This window comes from Alligator mississippiensis, chromosome 3, assembly GCF_030867095.1.
Source record: "Alligator mississippiensis isolate rAllMis1 chromosome 3, rAllMis1, whole genome shotgun sequence".
Classification (NCBI taxonomy): domain Eukaryota; kingdom Metazoa; phylum Chordata; order Crocodylia; family Alligatoridae; genus Alligator; species Alligator mississippiensis.
The window spans coordinates 97643904-97668458 of NC_081826.1; the positions used below are offsets into that span (position 1 = coordinate 97643904).

The 24555-nt window shown below is 44.1% G+C and overlaps 1 protein-coding gene across 2 annotated transcripts in view; it reads right to left on the minus strand.

The window, feature by feature from the left end:
* The window catches only part of SPIRE1 (spire type actin nucleation factor 1), a 201546-nt gene that overhangs the window by 40928 nt on the left and 136063 nt on the right, over positions 1 to 24555 (minus strand). For both annotated transcript variants that reach the window (XM_019490406.2, XM_014606609.3), the window contains exons 5-6: positions 10106 to 10189; positions 6691 to 6855 (exon numbers count right to left, since the gene is read on the minus strand). In XM_019490406.2, coding sequence (XP_019345951.1) covers positions 6691 to 6855; positions 10106 to 10189 — 249 coding nt within the window. The remainder of the gene's footprint in view (positions 1 to 6690; positions 6856 to 10105; positions 10190 to 24555) is intronic.

The following is a 24555-nucleotide window of genomic DNA, read 5'->3' on the forward strand; positions in this document are numbered from 1 at the left end:
TACGTAGGGTCCTGAGATTTTCATGAGCCCTTTTCCAAGTTGTTTCTGATTTGGGTATGGGCACTCAGACTGTGCTAGTCCCATTGACTAAAGATCTGTTTCTGGAAACAGAAAAAGATCAAGTGTCCCTTCTCATTCTTTTAGATCAGGGTGGGCAATTATTTTGCCTGGAGGGCACCTTAATGACTTTTGGTGAGCTGTCAAGGGCCACAAGGGTAGCCCCACCCCTTGACAAGTGCCCTGCCTGGAACACCATCTGGGGATGAGAAGTCCCACCCCTAACCTTTGCCACCGGAAGTCCCTCCTCTTGCCCCCAAAAGCACTCATTTTGGGAGGAGGGGTTGCCATCTTGGAACCAGAAAAAAATCATATACTATGAATCAAATATCTACTATAATATATTTTAATTTTATTTTAAAAAATAGTTTTGTCCTGATTTACAGGTGTTTGCATAATAGCGCAAAATAAAGTCTTATTCTCGGATTTTGTGTGTGTGAGGGAGGTATGGGATTTGTGTGGGGTGTGGATGGGTTTTGGGGGGGTTGTAAAGTGGTGTGGGGGGCTGTGGATGTGTGTGTGGGTTGGTATGTGGTTTGTGGGGGTGTGGTCTGTGGGTGGTATGGGTGTATATGTGGGTGGGTGTGAGGTGTTTGTGGGTTTTATGGGGTATGTAGGTGTGTGTAGGAGATGTGGGGGGGTGGGAGTGTGTGTAGGGGGTGTCAGGTTTGTGGGGGAAGTGTGGGGCCCCCCTACCACATACCCCTTCCCCCCCATGGCGCACAGCCTCTACTTCCAGTGGCGGCAGCAGCAGGTGATGGGCCCTCAGGGCTCTCATGGCCCACAATAGGCAGAGCCCCCTGGGCGGCACTTGGCTCCAGCTGAGTCCTAGGGGCTGCACATGGCACGGAACTAGCCTGGCTCACTGCTGCCTGCCTCTAAAACAAACTGGACTGGCTCTGTGCCATCGTGTGGGGATCATGGCACTGAAGGCAGGAGCCATGCACCTGTGGGGTGGGCCAGGCCAGCTCTGTGCTTTCACATAGCGCTTCCATCACTCTAGTGGGAAACTGCACATGGTGACACGGAGCCTGCCTGGCCCAATGGCCCATGACTCCTGGCCCACATGTAATTGGTTAGGGCAGGCTCTCTGCCGCCATGTGGGGCTCCTGGCTTTGCAGCCAGGAGCACACGCTGCTGAGCCAGGCCAGGACAGCTCCATGCCACCACCTGCAGCCCCCCAGAACTCAGCCAGAGCCATGCATCACTGGAAGGCTCTGCCTGTCATAGGCTAGGAGAGCTCTGAGGACCCAGTGCCTGCTGTTGCTGCCTTTGGCAGCAGGGGCTATGCACCATAAGGTGGCAAGGGGCCCATACCCCCTCTACACAAACCACACACCCAGCCCCCACAAACCCCACACCCATGAACACCTAACCCACACTCCCGACAGCCACCTACACACACATACATGTGTGCACACCATCAGGCCAGGCAGATTCCCTGTCACCACATTTGGTTCCTAGCAATGCAGGCAGCAGCTCCACTCACCAGCTATCCAGTCACCTGGCATCACGCTCAGTGCCTCCACATGGGGCTCCCAGCTGGAGTGCCAGGAGCCCCAAGGACATGGAGGAGCCTGCCTAGTCTGATGACACACAACCTCTGAAAGCCTGAGCCTCCCAGTGGCTGCCAGAGGGGCAGCCACGCCGGTAATAATTGTTTTTCGGAGGGCCCCACAGGCCAAATAGAATGGCTGGATCTAGTCCCTAGGCCATATTTTGCCTGCCTGTTTTAGATCTACCAGCTGCCAATCAACCCTGAAGATGTGCCCCATGTGTGCAAATCTCAGCAAAAAGTGATGGTATTACTTTAAAACTGCTCCACTCTAAATTTCTCAATGTTTAAAGTCACCTGACTACACTGATCTACCCATACTTTAAAAAATACTTTGAAGATTTAAACTGAGCTTGCAGATAAATGATATACTTTGATAATAAATGTAAATAATCAAGACATTAAAATAAACAATTCAATTAAAAGGGAATATGACACTTTATGATATGGAGAGTATTATTTTAAAGCAATTAAGTATATTTTCCACTTTAAAAAAAAATTGACAGTTTTCAGAAAGCGTCATGGTTTTCACAGTTGAAAATAAGATAAGAAATCTCCCATCTCCAGGCTACTTTTCAAGAGCTATCAAAGGCAGGAGCAATACAAAATTAACATCAGACAGCTGCATGGTGAGCTGGGGGGGTCTTAATCCAGTCCCAAGTGGTCATATCTTAATATACCAATATAAAATAGAAAACTTTGCATTTCAATAGCACTTTTCATCAAAGGACCTCCAAGTGTCCTACACACTGAATTGAATAACAAGCTACCACTGTCCCATCAATAAGGGTTAAAAGCCCAACTATTTCACATCTGGAAAAACTGAAGCCGAAGATACATTCAAATAATTCCTCAAGGTCACAAAGGAAACCTGTGTCAAGGTGACTGTCATAGTTAGCAGCAGTATCAGTAAAAAGCTGAGGAATGGAGGAAGAGCTTGGAGATTTAGGAGGCAGCAGCTGCCAGAGCAGACTGGGAGCCTGGGGGGCTGTATGTTAACATGGTAACTCCTCAGGGGCTGCATGCAGTCCCCAGGCTACCAGTTGGATTGCCTTATACTAATGTTTATTCAGAGTGCCCCAAAGAACTTTTGAATTTATCCCAAATGCTTATTTTGGGGGGAAAAAAGTTTCTAAAATGAAGTCTAAAGAATAATTTTGTACAAACTCTGTATAAACTGTTGCTGTTAAACAGGTAAAATTAGTAATCTACTAGTAATCTACTGAGGTCATAAGATCCACCAGAAATTTAAAGAGTCACACAGTAAAAACAAAGTGAAATTAAAAAGTAATTAAAAATGGCTGCCTGCACTTGCATTCAGTCCATCACCATCAAGTTTGATAAATCTGATTTGTGGCTAAACAGGTTAATTGCATACAAGAAAGTTCAGTTTACTGAAATATTACTTAGCTATAGCACTTAGAAATATTACTTAGCTATAGCACTTACTTATAATAAAAGTGGAGAAGTAGCCGCAATTCTATAGAACTCAACTTTAGTAGTTTTGACCTTTACCTTTAAAATAGCTGGAATTCTTCTACTATTAAAGATCAATGAAAACCAGAAAACTGCAGTTATTAGTAATTATTACCCCACCTTGCCTTACAATCTGGAGCACCAAAAGCATTTCTAAATAAACTGTAAATTAAATCTTTTGTTCCGTTTTCAAAATTCCTTCTGGAGGCACTCAGGCCAATAATACTTTTATTTTGCTAGGGTGTTATATTATGACCCCCCCCCCCCCAAAAAAAAAAAAAAGTAATCACTTTATATTATAAATGAAAGAAATTTACTTTATAATGCCTTTTCACATAATTGTAAGATTTAGGTAACATTCTGTTATAATTATTAATATGTACTTTGATAGGTACCCATTAATGCTGACAACTCTTACACCTGCTTTGTTAACAATTCTGCCAAGTATCTGTTTCAACTGACAGGAAGAAAAATAATTTTTCTTCCCCTGGCTGCTTTTCAGTTCAGATTTGAGGTTTTTATCTTTCCTTCTCCTTTTATATAATAGTTATGACAGTCTTCTGATGGGATGATATATATTTAGGTATGATCCATGACAGACTTCTAAAAGATGCTGTACTGAGAAGATCTAAGTGAACTTGTGCTGATGTGTGAACCTGGCAGGCTTAGTAAATTTTATTCCACGTTAAATTGTATCTCTATTATTGTACAACTTCCTGAATATCTTTAGGCATACTCAGCAGTAAAACAAAATTCTCAGAGGAAACATGTAGTAATAACCTAGTTATTTTTTCATTATGAAGATACTAGCAAACCATAGTCAGACAGTCAAATAGTACCACAGATTTTATATCTGCAGCAGATTCTAATCCTAATTTATGTTTATGTATGTGTGCCCAAAGATCATTTTAGACAACCTGCCTAGTATTTCACAGATGAAAGCAGCAGGATAGAACTGGAGGTTTGCAGGCAGGCAGGTTTGCAGCCTGGACGCCAGGAGGAACAAACATGCCTTCAAAGCCTGGTATGTAATAAAGAAAAACACTTGAGAAGAAACAGAAATTAGTTTAACAGAAGGTGAAGTTGAAGCTAATTTGGTAGAAGTTGAACTAGAATATTGCCCATGGATACCCATTCAAACAAAACTACAGCACTCAATACATCTATTATGTCCAAAAGTCAAGGCCCATAAGGTTTTATTTTTCAGTGGATGAGATTTTAACACCTAATACAAGCCTCTGAATCAATAAGTTCAGGGAAGATAGGGATGTTATCTGTCTATTTATGTACTTACTTTGGCCCTACCACTACGTACTCTGAGCAGCAGCATCTGCTGTAGGAAAAACTTAGATCTGATAACAAATTCTGTTCCTGACAGGCACGAAGCCTTTCAGTTCACTTGTAATGAACTATTTCTATTCTTAAGGAAACACATTAATTTACTTGAATGTTTGGGTGCTCAGATTTTTTTCCTTCTAGTTTTTTTCCCTAAACATCTTTAGTCTTCTAATCATCCACTGATTATCTGCTTGATGCATAGGATTCCATCCCAATCATCAAAAGGAAAAAAAAATAGATTTGTAGCAGAGTAGAAGCACTTCAGTCATGGAGTGCTACCTTGTATTTGTTTTGCCTTAAGATTTGTGCTAGCTTCCTTCAAGTTTGCAAATGTTTTTCCTTGGTACAGCATCCATTTGCTACTCAGGCCCTTTGAGTGTCAGGCACCACAGGTATCCTGCTGCAAGCAGGCACTCAAAGGTGCTCTGCCACACCAACCTTTCTGGCAGGTGTGCCCCATACTAGGCCTTTATACTCCCCAAGTATACTCCAATCCTGCCTTGTGTTCCCTTCTGCTTCTTGCCCTCTACTCCCTGCCTGATCTGTTGCTCTGCTTTCTGTTTCCTTCCCCATCTGCCACTGTGCTGCCTGTCCCATCTCTGACCTGCTGCATGCCACATACAGAGGTGGTCTGTATCACTTGTGGCATGTGTGCCACAAGTTGTTCACTCCTGCCTCAGACCATACAGTTTCCTAATCTTTATGATGTAGATAGATATTCCACAAGTAAACCACTGACATTTGAAGCCTGCCTTCAAGCCTCAGCTTGTTTTTGGACTTCATAAAAGCACTAGGCTGCACTAACATAACTGTGCCCAAATCAGAATTTATGAAGCTTTTTCATAGGTGAAGATTTCAAGGGAAAACAATAAAAGCCCATAAATTATTAATACATGAAACATAAATGGGCCCCTGCTGTTTCAGTAAGTCAAGCATGTGATGTATATACAAATACTTCAGGTTTTCTTGTTCCTTTAGGAAATGTCCTCCTCCAGCACTTCATGAATTTTCAAAGTATCATGGCCTAACATCTTCAAATTAACACATTTAACTTTCCAAAATTATGTTAGGGTCTGAGAGTAATGTGTCCCCACCATAAAGAGCCTACAAGAATTTCTGCTCAATAGTGAAGAATGGCAAAACATGTTTGGTGTCACTAGGAAGCCAGTATAAAACCAATTTGTTCAAGGATATAAAATTTAGGTTCCCTGTCTGCTGCAATTTTTCAGTTCTTGTCGCATGAAAATGCAGTGTATAGCATTTACTAGATTAATTATTTGCTCTAGAATCATTTTCAAAATTTAGGATATAGTTTAAACTAGAATGGAGGCCAATTCTAAAAATTAAAGATAAGGCAAGAGGGACCTTTCATGTTTATATTAATACTGCTCTAACTCCAGGCTGTCTAAAAGGTGACCTATGGGCTGCATCTGGCCCCCAAGGGATCAACCTATGGTCCCCAAGCTCTTGTTCTGGATGCTGCTCCCTCCATTGCTCTTCTTCTGCTACTACAGAAATCTTCAGGCTCTCCTGCACTCCTCCAGCTTTCATAGCTCCCCTGAGGGAGCTCCTGCTTGGAAGGCAGAGGCCAGAGGCGGATCCAAGGGAGTGCTCTGGTGCACCTGCAGCCCCATTGGATTCTCGTTCCACCCAAAATTTAAAACTAACTCCCTGGAAGTGGCAGCAGCATTTCTAGTCAGGCAGTGCTGAGGGAATCAATTACTTCTAAACTATTCAATCCAGGAGTTTTAATGACCCTCACTTTTTTTAATAGTCTTGTTTTTCCACCAATCAAGCTATCCTTTGTTCTGAAATTCTGCTGTCTGTTAGGTGATTCTGGTGATGAAGCTCCCATTTCACAGCCCTGCAGACTGTTTTTGACCAATTCCAATGAAGTTATCTTTGTTTTTTTATTTCAATCTTAAACTGAATAATACAGCCCTAGGCCCCTGGCATATCAGTAAGGCTTCTAGTTCATTTTTAAATGGAGTACAAAAAAAAAAAAAAAGTGTTTTTATGTGATGATGGACCTCACCACCTGCACCCCCTTTTCAAAAGTCTAGATCTGCCCATGGCAGAGACCCAGTGTGCTGCAAAGAGAGTGGTGCAGCACAGGTTACAGTCCAAAAGGGGGAGGGAGGGAAACACAGTGCACTGCAGCAGGGTGCGCCCACAGCAGAGGGGGCAAGGGACCTCACGTGATGTGACATGCAGCTTGGGGAGGCGGGGGGCACATGGCCAGGGTGCCAACTGTTGTAACTTACCATAACCTTCCTTAAGGTGTAGCGCTTAGATCTAATATCATCCATCAGCATCTCGTAGGGCGTGAGCTGATATTCTATTGGGAGAGGGTTGTACTGACGCTCTTGAACCTTTTTAAGTTTTACACCATTCCGCAAATCTCGCATCACCTGTACCCAAAAACGAGCCTGGAGACGCACAGGAAACAAATATTGTTATAAATGTCTGCATTCATTACTCCTTAAACAAGACAGTTTAACCTAAAAAACACTGACTCCCCACATCTGAATAGCTTTAAACCCATTACATAAAATTGACTGACTTCAACCCCAGCTTGGGCTCAAGGTTGGAGTCAGAGACACTGACTTTGCTCCGCAACCTGTTCCTACCCTCAATTGCAGCTTCAGCCTGGCAGTGGCAGTGACAGCAGCCCCAGGCTGAGCTCAGATTACCTGCCCCACAATCGCCTGCCTGCCAATACTGCTTGCTTCCCTGCTGCTGTTTCCCCAGCTGCAGCTGAGGCAAGTAGGTGTGTTGGAGTGGGGGGACAAATTATGAATATATATTTTTAATTTGCATGTATAGAATCTAGTTTTGGGGGGCTGTCTTAAATTCAAAGTCATACTGGATTCAGGTTAAATTAGAAGAGAAAACAAAAGCTGTGAGTTATTTTGGTTCCTCATTACAGGGGGGTAGGTTGTAGCCATGTTGGTCTAAGGACATAAGCAGACAAGGTTCTTTGGGTAAATCTGATATCTTTTATTAGACCAATTCAAATAGTTGGACATTTTTTTCTTAGCAAGCTTTTGTGCTTAACCCTGACAAAGGGTTTTTAAATACATAAGCTTGCTAACAATTTTTTTCCAACTATTTGAGTTGGTCTAATAAAGATATTAGATTTACCCAAATAACCTTGTCTGCCTTTGGTTCCTCATGGATTTTACAAAATCACATTCTAACTCGGCATGACTTGCACTGTCAGCTCAAGAGATGTTCAAAACTGGAATAGCAGGGATATGACATATGATGAGGAAGGTATAATGACAGAGCTACATAAGGAATCTGCACAGCATGTTATCGTTTTGCTGTGTCTTCCCCATGGAGTTCACATAACTGGCTTTAATACCAAAACACTATGGGTGCTTACAAATGTGGAAAAAAAACAAAACGGCACTTTTCTTTCAGCTCAGTGCATCCCTGTGCCAAGCACAACACATGCCCAGAAGAGGTATCGCATCAGTTTGACCCAGCTAGCCCAGCATTTGTATAACTCACATGCTTCAGCGGAGCTTTCTGGTGCTTTTATCTAATAGCTTATTTAATAAGCTATTAGATAAAAGTGCCAAAAAGCCCCACTGAAGCACAAGCTATACAAATCCTGGGTGAGCTGGGTCAAACTGATGCGATGCCTCTTCTGGTAAAGCGCTGGTTTCCACCCTCCACCCCCCAACCCATCCCCCACCCCCTGCATCCGTCAGCACCCTATGTAGTTTGTATTTTAGCACGTGCAATGTTTGTATTTTAGCACATGCAGTGTAATATAATAAAAGTTTTACGTGTCCATGAGGATCAGTATCTTAGATAGCAAAGCTTAAAGGGAACCTTGACTTCATACATAAGCATCTGTAAAGTTTGAGCATACTGGTAGTGCTAGGCAGATACAACAAACAATGAACTAATTAAGAAACAACTAATCGTTGTTATTCCTTGGCCCAGAATTATTTGTCATATTGAATGAAATAGTTTGAATGTTTGTAAAGGTTGCCCATTAGCCAGTTTCAGGAAGAAGATAAGATTTATCTCCTTATCTAGTTCATTGTTTTGGGGACTACGTGCAAAAGGTCCTGACTTTGCTTAAAGTCTTAATTTAAATTTCATCTTTTAGAAGTCTTTTACAAAGAGAGCAAATATCCTGAATTCCAAGAGATCAAACCCTGAGGCCTTTTGACCAGATTGGTAAGAAAAGGGCATTTGCAGTGATATGGAAGTTTCCCAAAGGTAATTTAAAATGCTCAACAAAGGTAAAAGAATCTGTTGAGTAAGATCCGAGCCCAAATTTGGGAGCAGTGATATATTGAGTAGGAGGAGCCCACTGACGGCAGCTCGCTCAATAAAAACTGTAACTTACTGTCCCAATTTGGAGGTGACTATACTTGTAGAACAACGAAGGAAAAATCGCAAGTATAGCCTGGGTCAGACTGATCACCTGAACTACCCTCTCCGTGAACACGAATCTCTTAGTTCACGCTGAAGCCGTGGAGCACCTGAAAGGGACTGAAGGAAGGGGACTTAGTCCTATCACTGCTGAAGCCAGCCTATTGAATTGTATTGCTGAGCCCATTTCATTGAACCGTACTACTGAGGCCAACCCATTAAATCGTACTACTGAGGAATGAAACCATATTTTGGTATTTGGCTTCTTGGAATTCTAGGATTGTAAGTATAATATGAAAAATAATAGTATTGATTCAAATTTAACTTTTAGTTGTAATTGTAGTTGTTTTTGTAACACTAATTCTTATAGTATTGTTTGGGAAGGAAGTGCATTCGGAGCATTGTTTCTGATATATGTAATTATTGTGTTTTTAATGTTTGTGGTGTTTCTTAAAGCTAAGCAGTGTTATATATGTAGCAAAGAGTTTTAAAATAAAATTGTGTTGTATGAATTAAGTGTGTAATCATTGTGAAATCGTGCAATCAGCTAACTACTCCCCCAGCCAGTGCATCAAAACGAATCAGTAAATTGTGTGGGATTTTCTCTATTCCATAACCCACCAGAGACATTATTATTCAGAAATTTTTAGCAAATTTTCAGCAGGTAGAAGTATTGGGAGACTTCTTCAACCACTAAGAAACTTCTCCCATTCAATTGTATTTTGTTCCTTGGGTCACCCATGCCCTTTAACAGCTTCCACAAATTCTTCTTATCCATTTAGCAGGGAGCAGGGTGGGGTGAGGTGCAGGGTAGAACTCAGTCTATCTTCTCTGCTGCTATGACATATTGTCAATACAGCCTTTGTTTACATTTTGAACTTTTTAACTGCAAGTTCCTTCATGAAAAATTAGCTGAGACCTACTAAATTTCAACCAGAAAAGAAAAAAACATTTATGTGCAAATTATTTTCCCTGCTACTAATGTGAGTATGAAATATCAGTTGTTTCCCACCATTTCTGTAATTTATAACAGAATTATATCCCAGATCAACCTCATTGGCTATCTTTGGACCCATAGATCAGAATCATCCTAGACTGTGAGGGACTACCAAAGAAGAATTGATAACAAATTCTTATAACAGAACCAAAACATTGCATATACTGACTTTTACATAATGCAACTGATGTTAAATAAGCAATTTAAAAACATCATTACTTTTTTAACATGGAAATATAAAACACTAAAAATTCTGAAAATTTATGATTACTCAGCTACAGACTTACCCAATCAGCGTTTTTCAACTCATCAAGGTCTGTGCTGGATTCATCACTCCCTTCTTTGTCCATCTCCTGAATCTTCTTCAGATTCTGTCAATTAAAATAAATTTGTGAACAAGTTGTATAACAATGATGTACTGAAGCAAAGTAGATAAGATTTTCACAGGCTCCTGTTTGTTACAGCGAGATTTGTTTAGAGTCTGCTCATCTTTTCATAGTTTTATGGTGAATAATTCAGAGAAATGCTTTCAGAGTGTTTACAGCCACTAGCAACACCAAAAATTTTCTTTCCAATGAAAATTTCCTTTTATTGAAGGCGACTACAACATGTAATTCCCTGCATAAGCCAATCAAGCCCCAGTGTAAAAATAATTAAGTTTCTTCTTGATCCTGCTGTTTGGGAGTGGGGAAGGCTCTTTCAGAACTCTGCTTTCATTGTTGTTAGAAACTGTTTTCAAATTCCTAGTCTAAAGTTATTCAAAGCCAAGTTATACCATCTATTCTTGTGCCACTGTTATCTTTAACTTAAGTACCTTTACGCCCTCTCTGGTATTTAACCACCCAATGGATTTGTTGACAGTCATCATATGCATTCTCAGCTTGTTTGGCCTAAACAAATTGTAGGTCGTAAGACAGGCAATGAGCAATAAGTATTAAAATCTGTAAGTCTAAATTTCTGTGAAAGCAGCAGAGTGCATCAGAACATTTGGACTTCTCATCAAGAATGCTGCAATTAAATAAGTTCATTAACCAGCAAATTGTAAGGTGTATGGCACCAAATGTGACTGATCATGTATGGGTAATGACATGAGTTTAATATAAATGCTTCTAATGTATAAAAAGAGTAGGGCTGTGCGAAACAGCTTTGTTTCGATTCGGTTTTGGATTCGGCCATTTTGGAGGACAGTGATTCGTTTCGGCGTTTTGGATCACTGTCCTGGTTCGTTTCGGCCAAGCCTGTTTCAAACAGGCTGCAAGCTTAGCACAGCCCTACTGACCAGCTGGGCGGGGCTTGGGTCCGGGGGCTGCAGGGCCCCAGCAGGGAGCAGGATGGGGCTGTGGGTGGCTCATCTGGGGGAGGGCTGCTGCCCTCCATGCAGGCAAGGAGACCCCCATGCAGATCTCTGATCCCTGTCATGCTGGGTCGCGGGACAGGGAAGCAGCGCAGAGCAGTGAGCAAGCCTGCTGATCCCTGACATGTGACTGAACTCTGCAGGAAGCAAAGATCCACGCTGGGGTCTCCTGGCCGCCACTGCCCGCCCCGCACTGCCCCACCGACGTGGGGCTGTGCGGGGTGGGCAGCAGCGGCGGCAAGGAGACCCCAGAGTGGATCTCTGCTCCCTGCAGAGCCAGGTCGCGCAGCAGGGACCAGCACTGCCTTGCCGCGCAACCTGGCTCCATAGGGAGCAGAGATCCGTGCCAGGGTCTCCATGCTGCTGGTCCCACGTCATGCAGCCCTGTGTCACCAGGGCAGCATGGGGCAGGCAGCAGCTGCAGGGAGACCCCTGGCATGGATCTCTGCTCCCCACGGAGCCAACTTGCACAGCAGGGTAGCAGCATACAGCTGTTTCCCTGCAAGTCCAGCTCTGAAACACCGACATTTTCCGAAACATTTTGGATGCCTCATTTCATCGTCTTTCATTTCAATATGAGTTTGGTCTTTTGGGTGCCGAAATGGCCAGAAACACCTCCGAAATGAAACGGCTGCCGAAATTTTGTGCAGCCCTAAAAAACCAGTAAAACAGAAATTCACTTTAGATTTATGTTTAATCCTGCACTCTATCTGCTGTAGGCCAGTCCTATCACCTAGTTGATAGTATGAATAAAGGCTATGCTAAGTTTATTCACTGAATAGCTGCCATATGCTTATTCGAACCATGCTGCAGTAGGACCAAACAGGTCCTTGCAAGCAACACCACAAATAAACCAAGCTCTCATCTCACAAGATAAGCTCTGAATTTCTCTTCTCATTCTTTTGCAGCTCTTTTCCTAGATGAATCCCCATGCTTTGTATAATGGTATTAATACTTCCTCATCTTTACTGACAATGCCTCCACTGATATACATCCTAGGATTTAATTTGCCTTTTCAGCTAAGTACAGTCAAAAAGCTCAAGGCTGAATCAATTCAGTCTTCAAAGGTTAGTCTAAGCTGTAAAGATTGAATTGATATGCAAGTAAACAGACATTCACTTTTGATTCTAGAAATGCAGCCATATGCCTGCAGTGGCCCATGCCAGAAGCTAGGGTGCACTAGAGCATGCCTCCCTGCTTGGCTGGAGTAGACAGCTTGGGCTGAGGCTAGCCTACCCACCCTGCAAGGCTGGGTTTTTGAGGGAGGTGGAAAACATCCTGGGATGCTGGGGGACTGTGAATTAACTTGAATCTGGAGGGGATCTGGGACAGAAATTCAATAAACTGATTTAACCTAAATCAGTTAAGGCGGATACTATATCCAATCAGGTTCATCTTAAACTGGTTCCGGCCATTTGGAAACCAGTTAATGTGATGATCACCCTCCTTTACTGCAGTGAAACCTGGACTGTCTACTGATGCCACAGGATCAAATGGGAGGACAGCCAGACCAGTGCGAGCATCCTTCATGAAGCTGCGTCCACCAGCATTGAAGTCTTGCTCTTGAGAAATCAACTCCAATGGATGGACCACTGAGTCTGGATGTCCGAGAACTGCCTCCCTAACCAGATCCTCTTTTCCCAGCTCTCCGCTGGCCAACGCTCAAAGGGCGGTCAAAGGAAATGGTACAAAGACACACTCAAGGTCGCCCTCAAGCACAGAGGCATCAACATCAATGGCAGGGAGGAGCAAGCTGCTGACTGTTCAGCGGGGCGCCACCTGGTCCACTAAGGTGCGCACCACTTTGAGGCCCAAAGACTCGATACTGAGGCGGAACAGCAGTGGCAGAGGAAGGAAAAGGAAAGCAACCCAGGGCTGCAAATCCCACTCCCCTGTGCAACGTGTCCCCATTGTCAAAGAATGTGCGTATCCAGAATTATGGCTCCTCGTCACCTGAGAACCTATCAAGCCTGACTGAAATCATCCTCAACTCTGAGGGACTGCCAACAACTTCCCAGTCTAATGAATTCCCAGATTGTAGCAGAAGTTTTGTTACTTAATCCTTAAGTACACAACTTTTTCCTTTGTACTACTGAATTTCATCTGATTCCCATTATACCAGTTCAAGGTCATTCAGTTCTTTTGTACAACACAATCCTCCTCTGTACTGACTCTCTCTCCTAACTTGGTGTCATCAGCAAATATCATTAACACACTCCTACTTTTGATGCCAACATCATTAATTAAAATATTCAATAAAAACAAACCCAAAATAGCTCTTCAATCAATTCCACCAGTAACCTCCCACCAGCCTGATACTTCCCCTTTCAGCAATACTCATCACCATCCCCATTTGCGCCAGTTCCTTTTCCACCTTAACATTTTTTCTAGTGCTCCTCATATTCCTCAAACATGCTAATAGTTTCTTATGTGGCATGGTATCAAATGCTTTGCTGATGTTCAGTCTAGGGGAAGCTATCCAGTTAGTCTGGCATAATCAACCTTTGGTAAAACCGTACTACATCAGTATAAAAGTAGCTTTTATAATACATAGTTACCATCTTTTAATTGAAATAAAATAAACACAGATAATGACAAGAAATCAATCAACTACAAACAGATCTTTTAAAGATAATAAAGGTTATAAGATTTGATAATGCTTGTTTGCAAAGTTCATGTATTTTAATTGTAACAAAATATCAAGCTTAAAAGACATTTTAAAACATTTTAAAAAGTGTTTTTCTCAGCACAGATTAAAGATACTCAATAGCACTTTAAATTTACAGACTTTGATTAAAATTGGACCTGCGATTGAATGCTACAGTACCTGGAAGAGTAGGTTTTTCAGGTTCATTTCACATTTAAAAAATAAATATATTCTATATATTTTTAAATAAGTGGACTGAGCATTAGTAGTTATCATCTCATGCACACATCACATACAAAATATCACATTCAAATAAAATATCCTTTCTTACTTTTACACAGAGTGCTTTTGAAAGCACATTGGGACGCAAAGAAGGAATCCCACTTGACATTACTGCAGACACTTTAAGAACAGAACTGCACTTTAGAAGGGTTTAATTTACATTTTCCCAACTAATTACTTACTCCTGCACACTTCAAAAACATGACTAGCTAAAATTTTTGCTAACTAAACCTCTGGAGTTTACATTAGGAGATTAAATCAATCTGTTACAAATCTGGAAAAGTTTTAATTTATGAAGAACAAGAAATATTCACCTTCCCTTTAAAGTAGTGGTTTTCAACCTTTTTAGTTTGTGAACCCCTAAAAATGTTGAATGGAGATGCAGACCCCTTTAGAAATTTCAAATGAAGGTGTGGACCCCTTTGAATTGTAAGCTTGGGTATTCACATACTTTTAATATCAATCAATAGACATTTTTCACAGACCCCTTAGATCTAATCTGCAGACTGAAAACCACTGCTTTAGAGCTATGCAATTAAACCAGCATATCACACTTTAGTGCTTCCTTTAATGCAGGGATGTCAAAGATACTGCCCCTGGAGCCCCATCATCCAGCCTGTGGTGCTGCCCAGGGGTCTCAAGTAGACCCACAAGGGGCATGTGGGGTGCTCTGGATGGATCTGCATATGGCAGCTGCTCCAGGATCATGCTGCACACAGTGCCCACTCCAGTGTCCATCTGCTCCATGATGGATGCAGAGTGTGTCCTAAAGTAGCCAGAGTAGGTGCCAAATACAGCATGGCCCCAGAGTTGCTGGAATGGAGACTGTGTGCAGCATGATCCCAGAGTGGCCAGAGTAGATGCCATGTAGTGTGTGGTCCCAGAGTGGCCAATTCAGGACCATACCGCATATGGCACCCACCTGGGGCCACAGCACATGTGGTGCCTGCTCCAGTTTGCTCACTTGGTCTTTCAGCTGGTGAATGTCTGGTTTTTTTTAATCCAATGGTTACATTTGGCTGCTTCTCTTCCTTCATTTCCTTAGCGGTATGAACTCTTATCATTTCATGAATCCAAGGTGCCTTTTACCTTCTGATTCTCAACCAATTTCACTATATTAGTAAGCAACAAATGGAGAAGGCTTCTCTCCCATTTGTTTTTTTTATCCATTTGGACCAAAGTATCCCCAAAACAATGAAAAATTTGTTGGGCTGTCTCTGCACTGCTGTGTGTCACCCTCCCAGCAGACTTGTACAGCAACACTCTTTACACCACGTGTGGCCCATAAATAATGGTCATCAGTTAGAAATCCCAGGCATCTTTCAAGCCGCATAAGGCAATATAAAAGTCCTGAAAATCTGGGATGAATTTTTAAGCAATGGATGGTTTAGGTAGATTTTACATTTAGGAGACATCTAAATGCTTTTATTTACTCAGACACTCTGTGATTACACTCATTGGTTCAAATTCAGTTTGCCTCAGTCATGCAGGTTTACTACTCCAATGAACTGCTTCCATAGGTACTTATTTCCTTTTACTTACAAGATGCTCTTATGAGAAATGAAATTTGCTTTTAAAGTTGAAGTGAACAGTTAGAACAGCAGGGCATCATTCCACTGCCTCCCTGTTTAGCTTCTGATTTATGATATTTCAGATATTATTAATTATGTTAGCTACAATTTATGAGCTTAGTGCATAAGTTTATCTTATTCATAAGCTGTTTTGAGGGACAAGAGCATGGCAGTTAGTCTTAAACTACTGCAGATCTTAAACAGCCAAACAGCCATTTAATGCTAAAATAAATTCTTTTAAATTCTACTGTATATGAAAATATTCTTACAAAATGAAATCTTCAAGTAAATACTGAAGAATAAAAGTAATATACATTCAGTGCCAGGGTAAAGGACTGTGTTTTTGTTTACCAAATATCTCATTCTTATACTCTCCCCACTCCCACATGCCAAAGTAGTTCCTCTGATCTATTGTATTTCTATGGTAACTGAAACGATGTCCTTATTTCACCGTTTTCCACAATGTCTCTATTATGCTGGCCATGTCTCCCTGAAACATCCCTTGCGCTGGTCCTCAAGAGAAAAAGTTAATCAGATTCTTTGAACTCACTGGCTGTATCCAGATGAGTGTGACTGTGTAGTAGTATGTGGTGCTGCAGACCTGTCTGCAGCACCACATACCGCACATTCACATATTTCCCATACTGCTATCTTGCAGCACAGGGGTTTTTTTGACCTTGGGAGATCCTGGGGTCAAAAAAACCCACATGGAAAAAAACCAGGGTGGCACACATGGCTGCAGTGCACATGCCTGCAGTGCACAATCAGCTCCATGCAGAGGCACACTCCAGCTGTCAGCCAGGCTCCAAGCTGCAGGAGTGCCATGGCTAAAGCTTCCCTGGCCTCCACAACCCCGAGTAAGGCTGCTGGGGCCAGAGGGTGCATGGCACAGGGGTTCCCCAGGGACAAACAGCAGCAGCACAAGGCTTTTTGTCCCTGGAGACTCTAATGTCCGTGCTTGTCTGGATGTAGCCACTGAGTTCATTTTACCCACTCTCTAAAAACAATGTAAAGCTGGATTATTGGACAGGAGACCTGTGATGAATATTCCTGGGATGGGAACCCTAGTCGCAGGCAGGCCTGAGAACAAAGTATGAGCAGAGATCCATCCCCTTACTGTTATCATCTGTGTTAAGCCATACCCTAGAACTCCACATAGCAGGTGCATTCAAGATTTAAGTCCTGTGAGAAGTTATTTTCAAAATTATTTTTTAACTGATGTATAAATCAGAGATCTAAATTAGAACATTAAATCATTAACAAGAGAAACAAAACAGCAGGCTCATTAAACATCAATTTTTATACATATGTTTAAATTTTGTTCAAGTTTTACAGTAAGTAAACATGATAGTCTAATCTATTCCCTAGTGAACACCCGTCTGCATCCCAAGTTCCCCTTTAAAAAGCAGTAATTTTTTTTCCCAAAAAGGAGAAAAAGAAGTCTCATTTACTCTTATTTCTGCCACCAAATCCAGTGTTTAAATCTGAGTGTTTCCCCTTTTCTACAACAGTTGCAAAGTGCTGACTCATTTTAGAACCAGTCTTTGAGAACTGTAAATGTCTTGTATTCTCCTAAACTAGAGGGTCTCAATATTTTTAGACACAAGGCATCCCTCAGAAAATGCCAGCTCTATCTACATTTTCACTTGTTTTTTCACTACACAAAACTAACAGAGCAATTATTTTGCTTCAAAGAACTCAGAAAGACCATGGCAGACCAGAATGTTTTTAACACTAGGAATTCATATTTGAACTCTCTAGGTTCATCTTGTGAACCATGTTTGCACACTTAGCATGCTAATGTTGCATAGCACCCAATGGCACCTTGGTTGAGAATCACTGTCCTAAGCTATGAATGTTTGGGGATGGCCAGCAATATTATAAAATTTCTTCCTGCTCTTCCTAACCAAGTAAAAGGTAACTTTAATGAAGGGACTGAAAACAGTCACACATTACTACTCTCTTCAACAATGGAAGGCACACATGCATTTTTCAAGTTAACGAGTCCAGCTGCTTAACCTTTATTTTGAATGCTGAATGAGACCTGCAGCAATCATCTGTCAGCAACCATGAAGTTTTCCATTCCTTAACATATGGTTTGCTGGACTGGCTTATGTTCAAAGGATGCAAGTCTGACATAAATGCTGAATATTCCAGGTCACTAAGAGAGTCCAACCTGGTTAACTTTATAGCTATAAAATCAGAAGGCGCAAAAGCTACGAATAAGTGAAAGACCACCATCAACAAAGATGTCCCACTTGAGGAGTCTTTCCCTAATAAGATTAGTGGGGAAAATTTTACTTGGGGAAGTACAAATGTAGGTGAGTCATTATATATCACAGGGTTGTAAGAGCAAAGAATACCAAGTAAAACACTGTGGTGGAGCCCAACCCATTACTCTACCACAGCTGAGCTGTCTTCTTGTGATGGCCACGCTCCTCTTCCCACCTCAACAGCCATATTTTCAGCAGTTCTAACATGAATATATGAAGAGAAAGAAGAGAGGCAATATCTAGGTCCAGCAAATTTACCGTCTTGTATAGTGTTAGTCTATGTTCTGAATGACAACCCAACACAAACACATTGTTCAGCTCTTCAGATGCCAAGACATGAAGTACACGCTTTTCCATTAGATACTGAGCATCTCTATTAGCAACCAACATTATACACAGACTCAGGACACTGAAATAACAATGACAAAAAGTTGTTTTTACTTTTCATTTAGCCTTTTCCTTTTGAATGCTGATCTAACCACAACAGTCTCCACCTCCAGACAGGATTACTGTCCCAGACTGAATGCTTTACAAAGGTCAAAAGCAACTACAATCCCATCACAAAGGAGTCTGTCTGAGAGAGAGATTAAAAAGAGCACTTTGACACCAGGATTCTGGCTCCCTCTCTCCAAGTCTAAAACTGCTTCAAATCCCAGGTGAGATTCTGAGTCTTTAAATCCCAGTTGAGGATGGCAGCACGATGGGTTATGGTAGCTTTCCCTTATGCTTTCCTAAATCTGGGCTGCTCTTCAAACCCTGACACATCACAGACAGCTCTGGAGACCTAAATTATGGCAGATAGTTCTCAGATGCCTATTCCCAGAACCGCCACAGCATTGTGATCTGTGACCACAATCATTAACAGAGCTATAAAGCAGTTTGATTTTAAGTCAGAAGGCAACCACCACAATACCAAAGCAGCTTTGTGAGAGAGCAATAGAGACAAAGAGAGAAACAGAAGTCCAATGACTATCATAGTTCACAATGGATGAAATCTTTATGAATTTAGCCTGCAACTTTCATGGTGGTGGGTATATTAGGACTTAGTACAGAGGGTGGGAAAAATACAGGCCACGGGCTGGATCCAGTCCACCAACTGTTTGTATCCAGCACATGGCTGCCCCTGTGGTGCTTCACATGGGGCCAAGTGAGCAGAAACATGGCATGGGATGCCCCTGATGGGGCATTAACCCGTGTTCTGGTGTCCAGGGAGTGCACGCCTCTTTCCAGAAGAGGGGCCGCGAGTGGGGGGGGGGTGTCAGAGCTGCCGCAGACTAGCTGGGGCAGGCGGCTGCACCGGGCCTTGGAGTGGGCCACAGCCCCCCAAGCCTCCCTGGCAAAGCTGCTGCTTGCACCGCGCAGTCTGCAGCAGCTCTCCCCACCCCATAGCACAGCCCTCTTGCCCACAGTGAGGCCGCACTCCCTGCTGGGAAGAGGCTTCTTGTTCGGGACACTGTGACAGGGGCTGCAGCCCCAGTCAGGGTCGCTCCCCCCTCACTGCTCCAGCAGCAAGGGCAAGGCCAGAGGCCCGCCAGCACGGCCCCCTTAGGCAGGGGGCAGGGAGGGGAGTTATTCCCCCTCCCCTCCCCCGAGTGGGACTGCAGGAGGGCCTGCTTGCCCTGACCACCACTACCACCTCCTCCTTGCAGGGAGGGAGTGACAGAATAAGCCCCCTCCTGCCCCCTCTGCCAGATGCCAGAGAGGGGGGAATAACCCCCTGCTCTGTCCCCCACCTAAAGGGGCCATGCTGACTGGCCTCTGGCCCCACCTCTGCCACTGGAGTGGCAAGGGGGGAGCGACCCTGAAGGGGGCTGCAGCCCTTATCATGGTGTCCCAGAGTATGAACCTCTTCCCAGCAGGGGGGCCAAACAGCAGTCATGTGCTTGGATTTTGTGGGCAGGGGGGCCACACTGAGGGGTGGGGGGAGCTGCTGCAAACTGCTGCAAGTGGTGGCAGTGCTAGGAAGGCTTGGGGGGCTATGGCCCCCTCTGAGCCCCAGTGCTGCCACCTGCCCTGTGCAGTCCGCGGCAGCTCTGACCACCACTTGCTGCACCCCACCCCCGCAATGCTGGGAAGAGGCTCATGCTCCCCAGACACCAGGACAGGAGCTGCTGCCCCCATCAGAGCCCTGCTCCCTCACCGCTCCAGCAGCAGGGTTGGGGGCTTGGCCACAGGCCAGCCAGCAGGGCTCCTTAGGCGAGGAGGCAGGGAGAGGGGGTTGAGGAGGGAATAATCACCTCCCTGCCCCTTCTGCCCCTAGAGCCATGCCAGCCAGTGTTTGGCCATACCCTGGCCCTGCTGCTGCAGCAGCAAGCGGGGAGTGCCAGGCAGACCCTGGATTAGGTCGATGCCAGTGGGACAGGGAGAGGGGAATTAAAACCCTCCCTGGCCAGTTCACTCCAAGCTACTGCCTGGGCTGGCCACACGCTCCCCCAGCACAGCTTCCCTGAAGCCAAGGGTGCACCTAGGCTACTGTAGGCATGTGCCTGCATTTTGTGAGTGTCTATTCACCTGTAAATTGGTTCAATGTAGTCAGGTTAGGCTAACCTGCAAAGATTGAATTCAGGCTCCGGCTTTTTGAATGTCTGTCCCTAGCCTAGGGAATACTGGAGGCTGTATAATGTGGCCCTGCATGCCAGATCTAGGCACCCAGGATCAGGGTGCTGAATGGCTGAATTGGGGTGGCATGCTGGGGATCAGGCTGGTGCAGGGGTGAACCCCACACCACTCATCTGGCAGGCATGGCCAGAAGGTTAGTCACTACTGATACAGAGTTTGCCTCATAGAAATTTAGAAAACAGTGCAATTTAGCAAGATACACAAATAAAAAAAATATCCATAATAATACCAGTTACGAAGGTATCCTTAAACTCTTCTCTGTATATTAGGTACTGCTGAGCAGTGAATCTGTCCACTGTTATTGACATTTCTGCCAAGTCCTGCAGACTGAATTAAATTGAATCACCTTCCTCCATAATCCTCCATCATCAGCCAATGTAACCGAGGTTTGGAATCCATTTCAGTAGCAAATAAAGCAAACCAAAACATTTGCAGTAAAATGGAGCATTTATCAAAACTTAACTGAAATCCAAAATCTGTATGAACAATCTCTTCTGTGGTACCATTTATACTTACCCAAGGGACAAGAAACAAATAGCTAGAGGAAGCCTATTTTTCTTTGATACGTGCATAGCTTAGTTAAGTTTAATTTTAGAGGGGGAAAAAATCTTAAAAGGTCGCTCTGGCTAACCTTAAGACTTCAAACCCCACCACAGATTTCATTTACATGTTACAGAAAGGTCTTGATGCATTTGTACATTTGTAGGAAATCTGAACATTAAGCATTTCAACAGCTTTATTTTATAACCATTAAAGCACTTGACACTTTTTATATCCCTGTGGTCTGTCACACTGTTCCCTATTGATTTGTCTAAATAAATACATGGGTTTCTTTATATTTTTGCATTGTTTAAAGTAACCAGTTACTTTTTGAAAGTATCTTTCCTTTGCTCCAAGACAGATGGAAAATTATGTAATGCCCTTGTCTGCATAACAGCAAAAACTCAATGGTCCCTAAAATTTACAAGTTCAAGCAGCTCTGCATAAACAGGACTAGATCCTGCCTACATCTTTCAGTCATTCGAAACTGTAAAATATCATCACCTCCAGTTTCTGTTTTCTATTGCTAGATACTCTATTAAGCATGGAAGTGATTCTGACCCTGATAACTGGGGAACATAAAATATGCCATCTTGCACATCTGGAATAAGATGTAAGATGTCATTCATAAAACAGGCTGCTTCACAATGGTGACAAGAGATTTTACCTACCTAATTACCACATTTAAGTTGTGTGGGCCTGGGACTGCAGCAACTACTCCCTTGAGATTACCCCATTTAACTTAAGTGAGTTACCTATAAGAGTAAGGTTTGCAGAATCAGTCCTTAAAACATCTCTCTGGTTTTGGTACTTCTACAGGGATTTGAATTCCATATTCAATACTTGCTTTTTGAAGCTAGCAGGTACTTTGCAGTCGTGTGGAGAGAGAAAGCAGATTAAGTACTTTGTTGTCCATTTATGACCACTCACTGATCACAACAACAATATACTGACAGGCTCCACAATTAGCTGCTAGGTAGACGTTATTGGCTGTGATACCATAACTCATAGCAGGTATTTAAATGAATAAACATTTGGCAATATCTTCACGTTTGTGGAACATAACCTTAGCAATATTCTATAATATTTTTAAAAGTACATTAATAGATACAATGCAAAGATACTGTTTGATCCTAAGTATGTATCTATGCATTTATTTTTGTAGATTGGTGATGTGCTCTTTGAATCTAAGTTTATAGAAGCAAAATAGCTGCTTGTTTCACACTGTTCGTAAAAAAATGACAGTATGATTGCAAAGTTCTTACCAGTGTTGTTAATATTAGATTACATCTTGTTAAAGAGAAAAGAAAAAATCAGACCGTTATCAGCAACCATAGCAACAGCTTACTAGGTAAGCCTGCAAACAAGCTAAAGCAGGGGTTGACAATTTACAGCCTCTGGGCCAGATCCAGCCTGTAGAGCCACTAGATTTGGTCCAGAGCAGGGGGGCTTCAGCATTATTTGGTTCTTTATATTTTTTCACATACACCAGTAGGAACATATTATTCACAGAACAACCAGTCCCTCTTTGACCTCACTATCCTTGTATTCAAGGAAAATTTACCTAAAACCCTTAAGAGGCGAACTTGGAAACAAAAATTCATAACCTGGCTGGACACTAAGGCTAAGTACAGACATAGAAGTCCAAGCCTGAATTGATTCAATCTTTGCAGGTTACTGTAACCTGCGTAGATTAACCTGACAAGCAAGTGAATAGACATTCACTCTTGATTCTGGCAATGCAGCCACGTGCCTGCAGTGGCTCAGGCTAGAAGGTCCTAGGGTGAGCCCTCCCTTTCCTTCAGGCTGGAGGGAAGCTGAGCTGAAGGGAGGTGTGGCCAGGCCCTGGCAGGCTGAGTATAACTGGGGAGGGGTTTAAACTCCTACCCTGACTTGCAGGGACCCCAGCCAGGGTCTGCCCAGCTTTTCTCCCTGCTTGTGGCTCAGCATGACCCAGGACCCCCAGAAATCCCTTTCCAGCCATTGTGCCTTCCCTGCTGCTGGCGCCAGGGTTTCACTTGGGGCAGCTCAGGAGCAAAGGCCAGATTGTGGGGAGGGAGGGGAATGAAACGGCTCCAAGCCCAGGTGGGGGGACACAGAGGGATCGTGGCATCAGCTGGCTTCATCTTGGACATGAGCCTTGCTGAGCAGAGGTACCTAGGCTGTGGGGAGGGGGCGGAGAAGGGACTCAAGTGTATCCATGCTAGCCTGGGGCAGAGCCGAGCTGAACATGTAGCTGGGGGGAGCAGCTCCTGCCTGGCAGCCCCTTCTACCTATTGGAGAGCAGCACCCAGGCCAGCCCCAGCCCCTGAAGCAGTGCGGACGGCATGGGCTCACCCCCTCAGCCCCAAGCGCTATTACCTGCATGCCCCCAGGCCACCAGGCACACACCGTTCACTCTTCCCCTACACAGCGGCACAGCACGGCTCTGTATACCAGGCACCAAGCATGGGATGCTATCCCTACAGCTTCCCTGCCACCACCACCACCATCTGGTCACTGGGCAGCCGACTGCAGTTTGGTGCTGTGGGCGACATCTACCAATATGGCCAAGGTGGGCCTCCCTGATACTGGCAGCAAAGGCAGCAGCAACAACAGGGAAGCTGTGGGGATAGTGCCCTGTGCCTGGTACACAAGGCTGTGCTGCACCACTGCCAGGAGGGGAAAAGTGAGCAGTGCACACCCAGCTTGGCACCCAGTGGCCTGGGAGACACGTATAATAACACTCGGGGCTGAGCGGGCGAGCCCGTGCCATGCGCACCGCTGTAGGGGCCAGGGCCAGCCTAGGTACCTCTCCAGAGGGTAGAAGAGGCTGCCAGGCAGGAGCTGCTGCCCTAGCTAGCATGGACACACTTGAGCCCCTTCCCTGCCCCGCCCTCACGCCCCCAGCCTGAGTTCCTCTGCTTGGTGGGGCTCACATCCAGGATGAAGCCACTGCCACTGCAATTCCTCTGTGCATGTCCCAACCTGGGCTTGGGGTCATTTCATCCCCCTCCCTCCTCTGACCTGGCCTTTGCTCCTAGGCTGCCCCAAGCAAAATCCCGGTCCCGGTGGCTGGGAAGGCACAGTGGGATTGCCTCCCGGCTGGGAGGGGCTCTGAGGGTCCTGGGCTATGCTAAGCCATGAACAAGGGGGAAAAGCCAGCAAGACCCTGGTTTGGGTCCCTGTTGGTGGGAGAGGAGAGGCAGGGGGGTTTAATCCGCTAGCTGGGAAATTGGCTCCGTGGTTGGACCCAGAGGGTGGTAATTGATGGAAGTCAATCGTCATGGTGTCCTGTGACCAGTGGGGTCCCCTGAGGCTCTGTCTTTGGACCCATATTGTTCAACATCTTCATTAATGATGTGGACATTGGAGTCAGAAGCAGACTGGCCAGGTTTGCTGATGACAAACTTTGGGGCAAAGCATCCATGCCAGAAGACAGGAGGGTGATCCAGGCTGACCTGGACAGGCT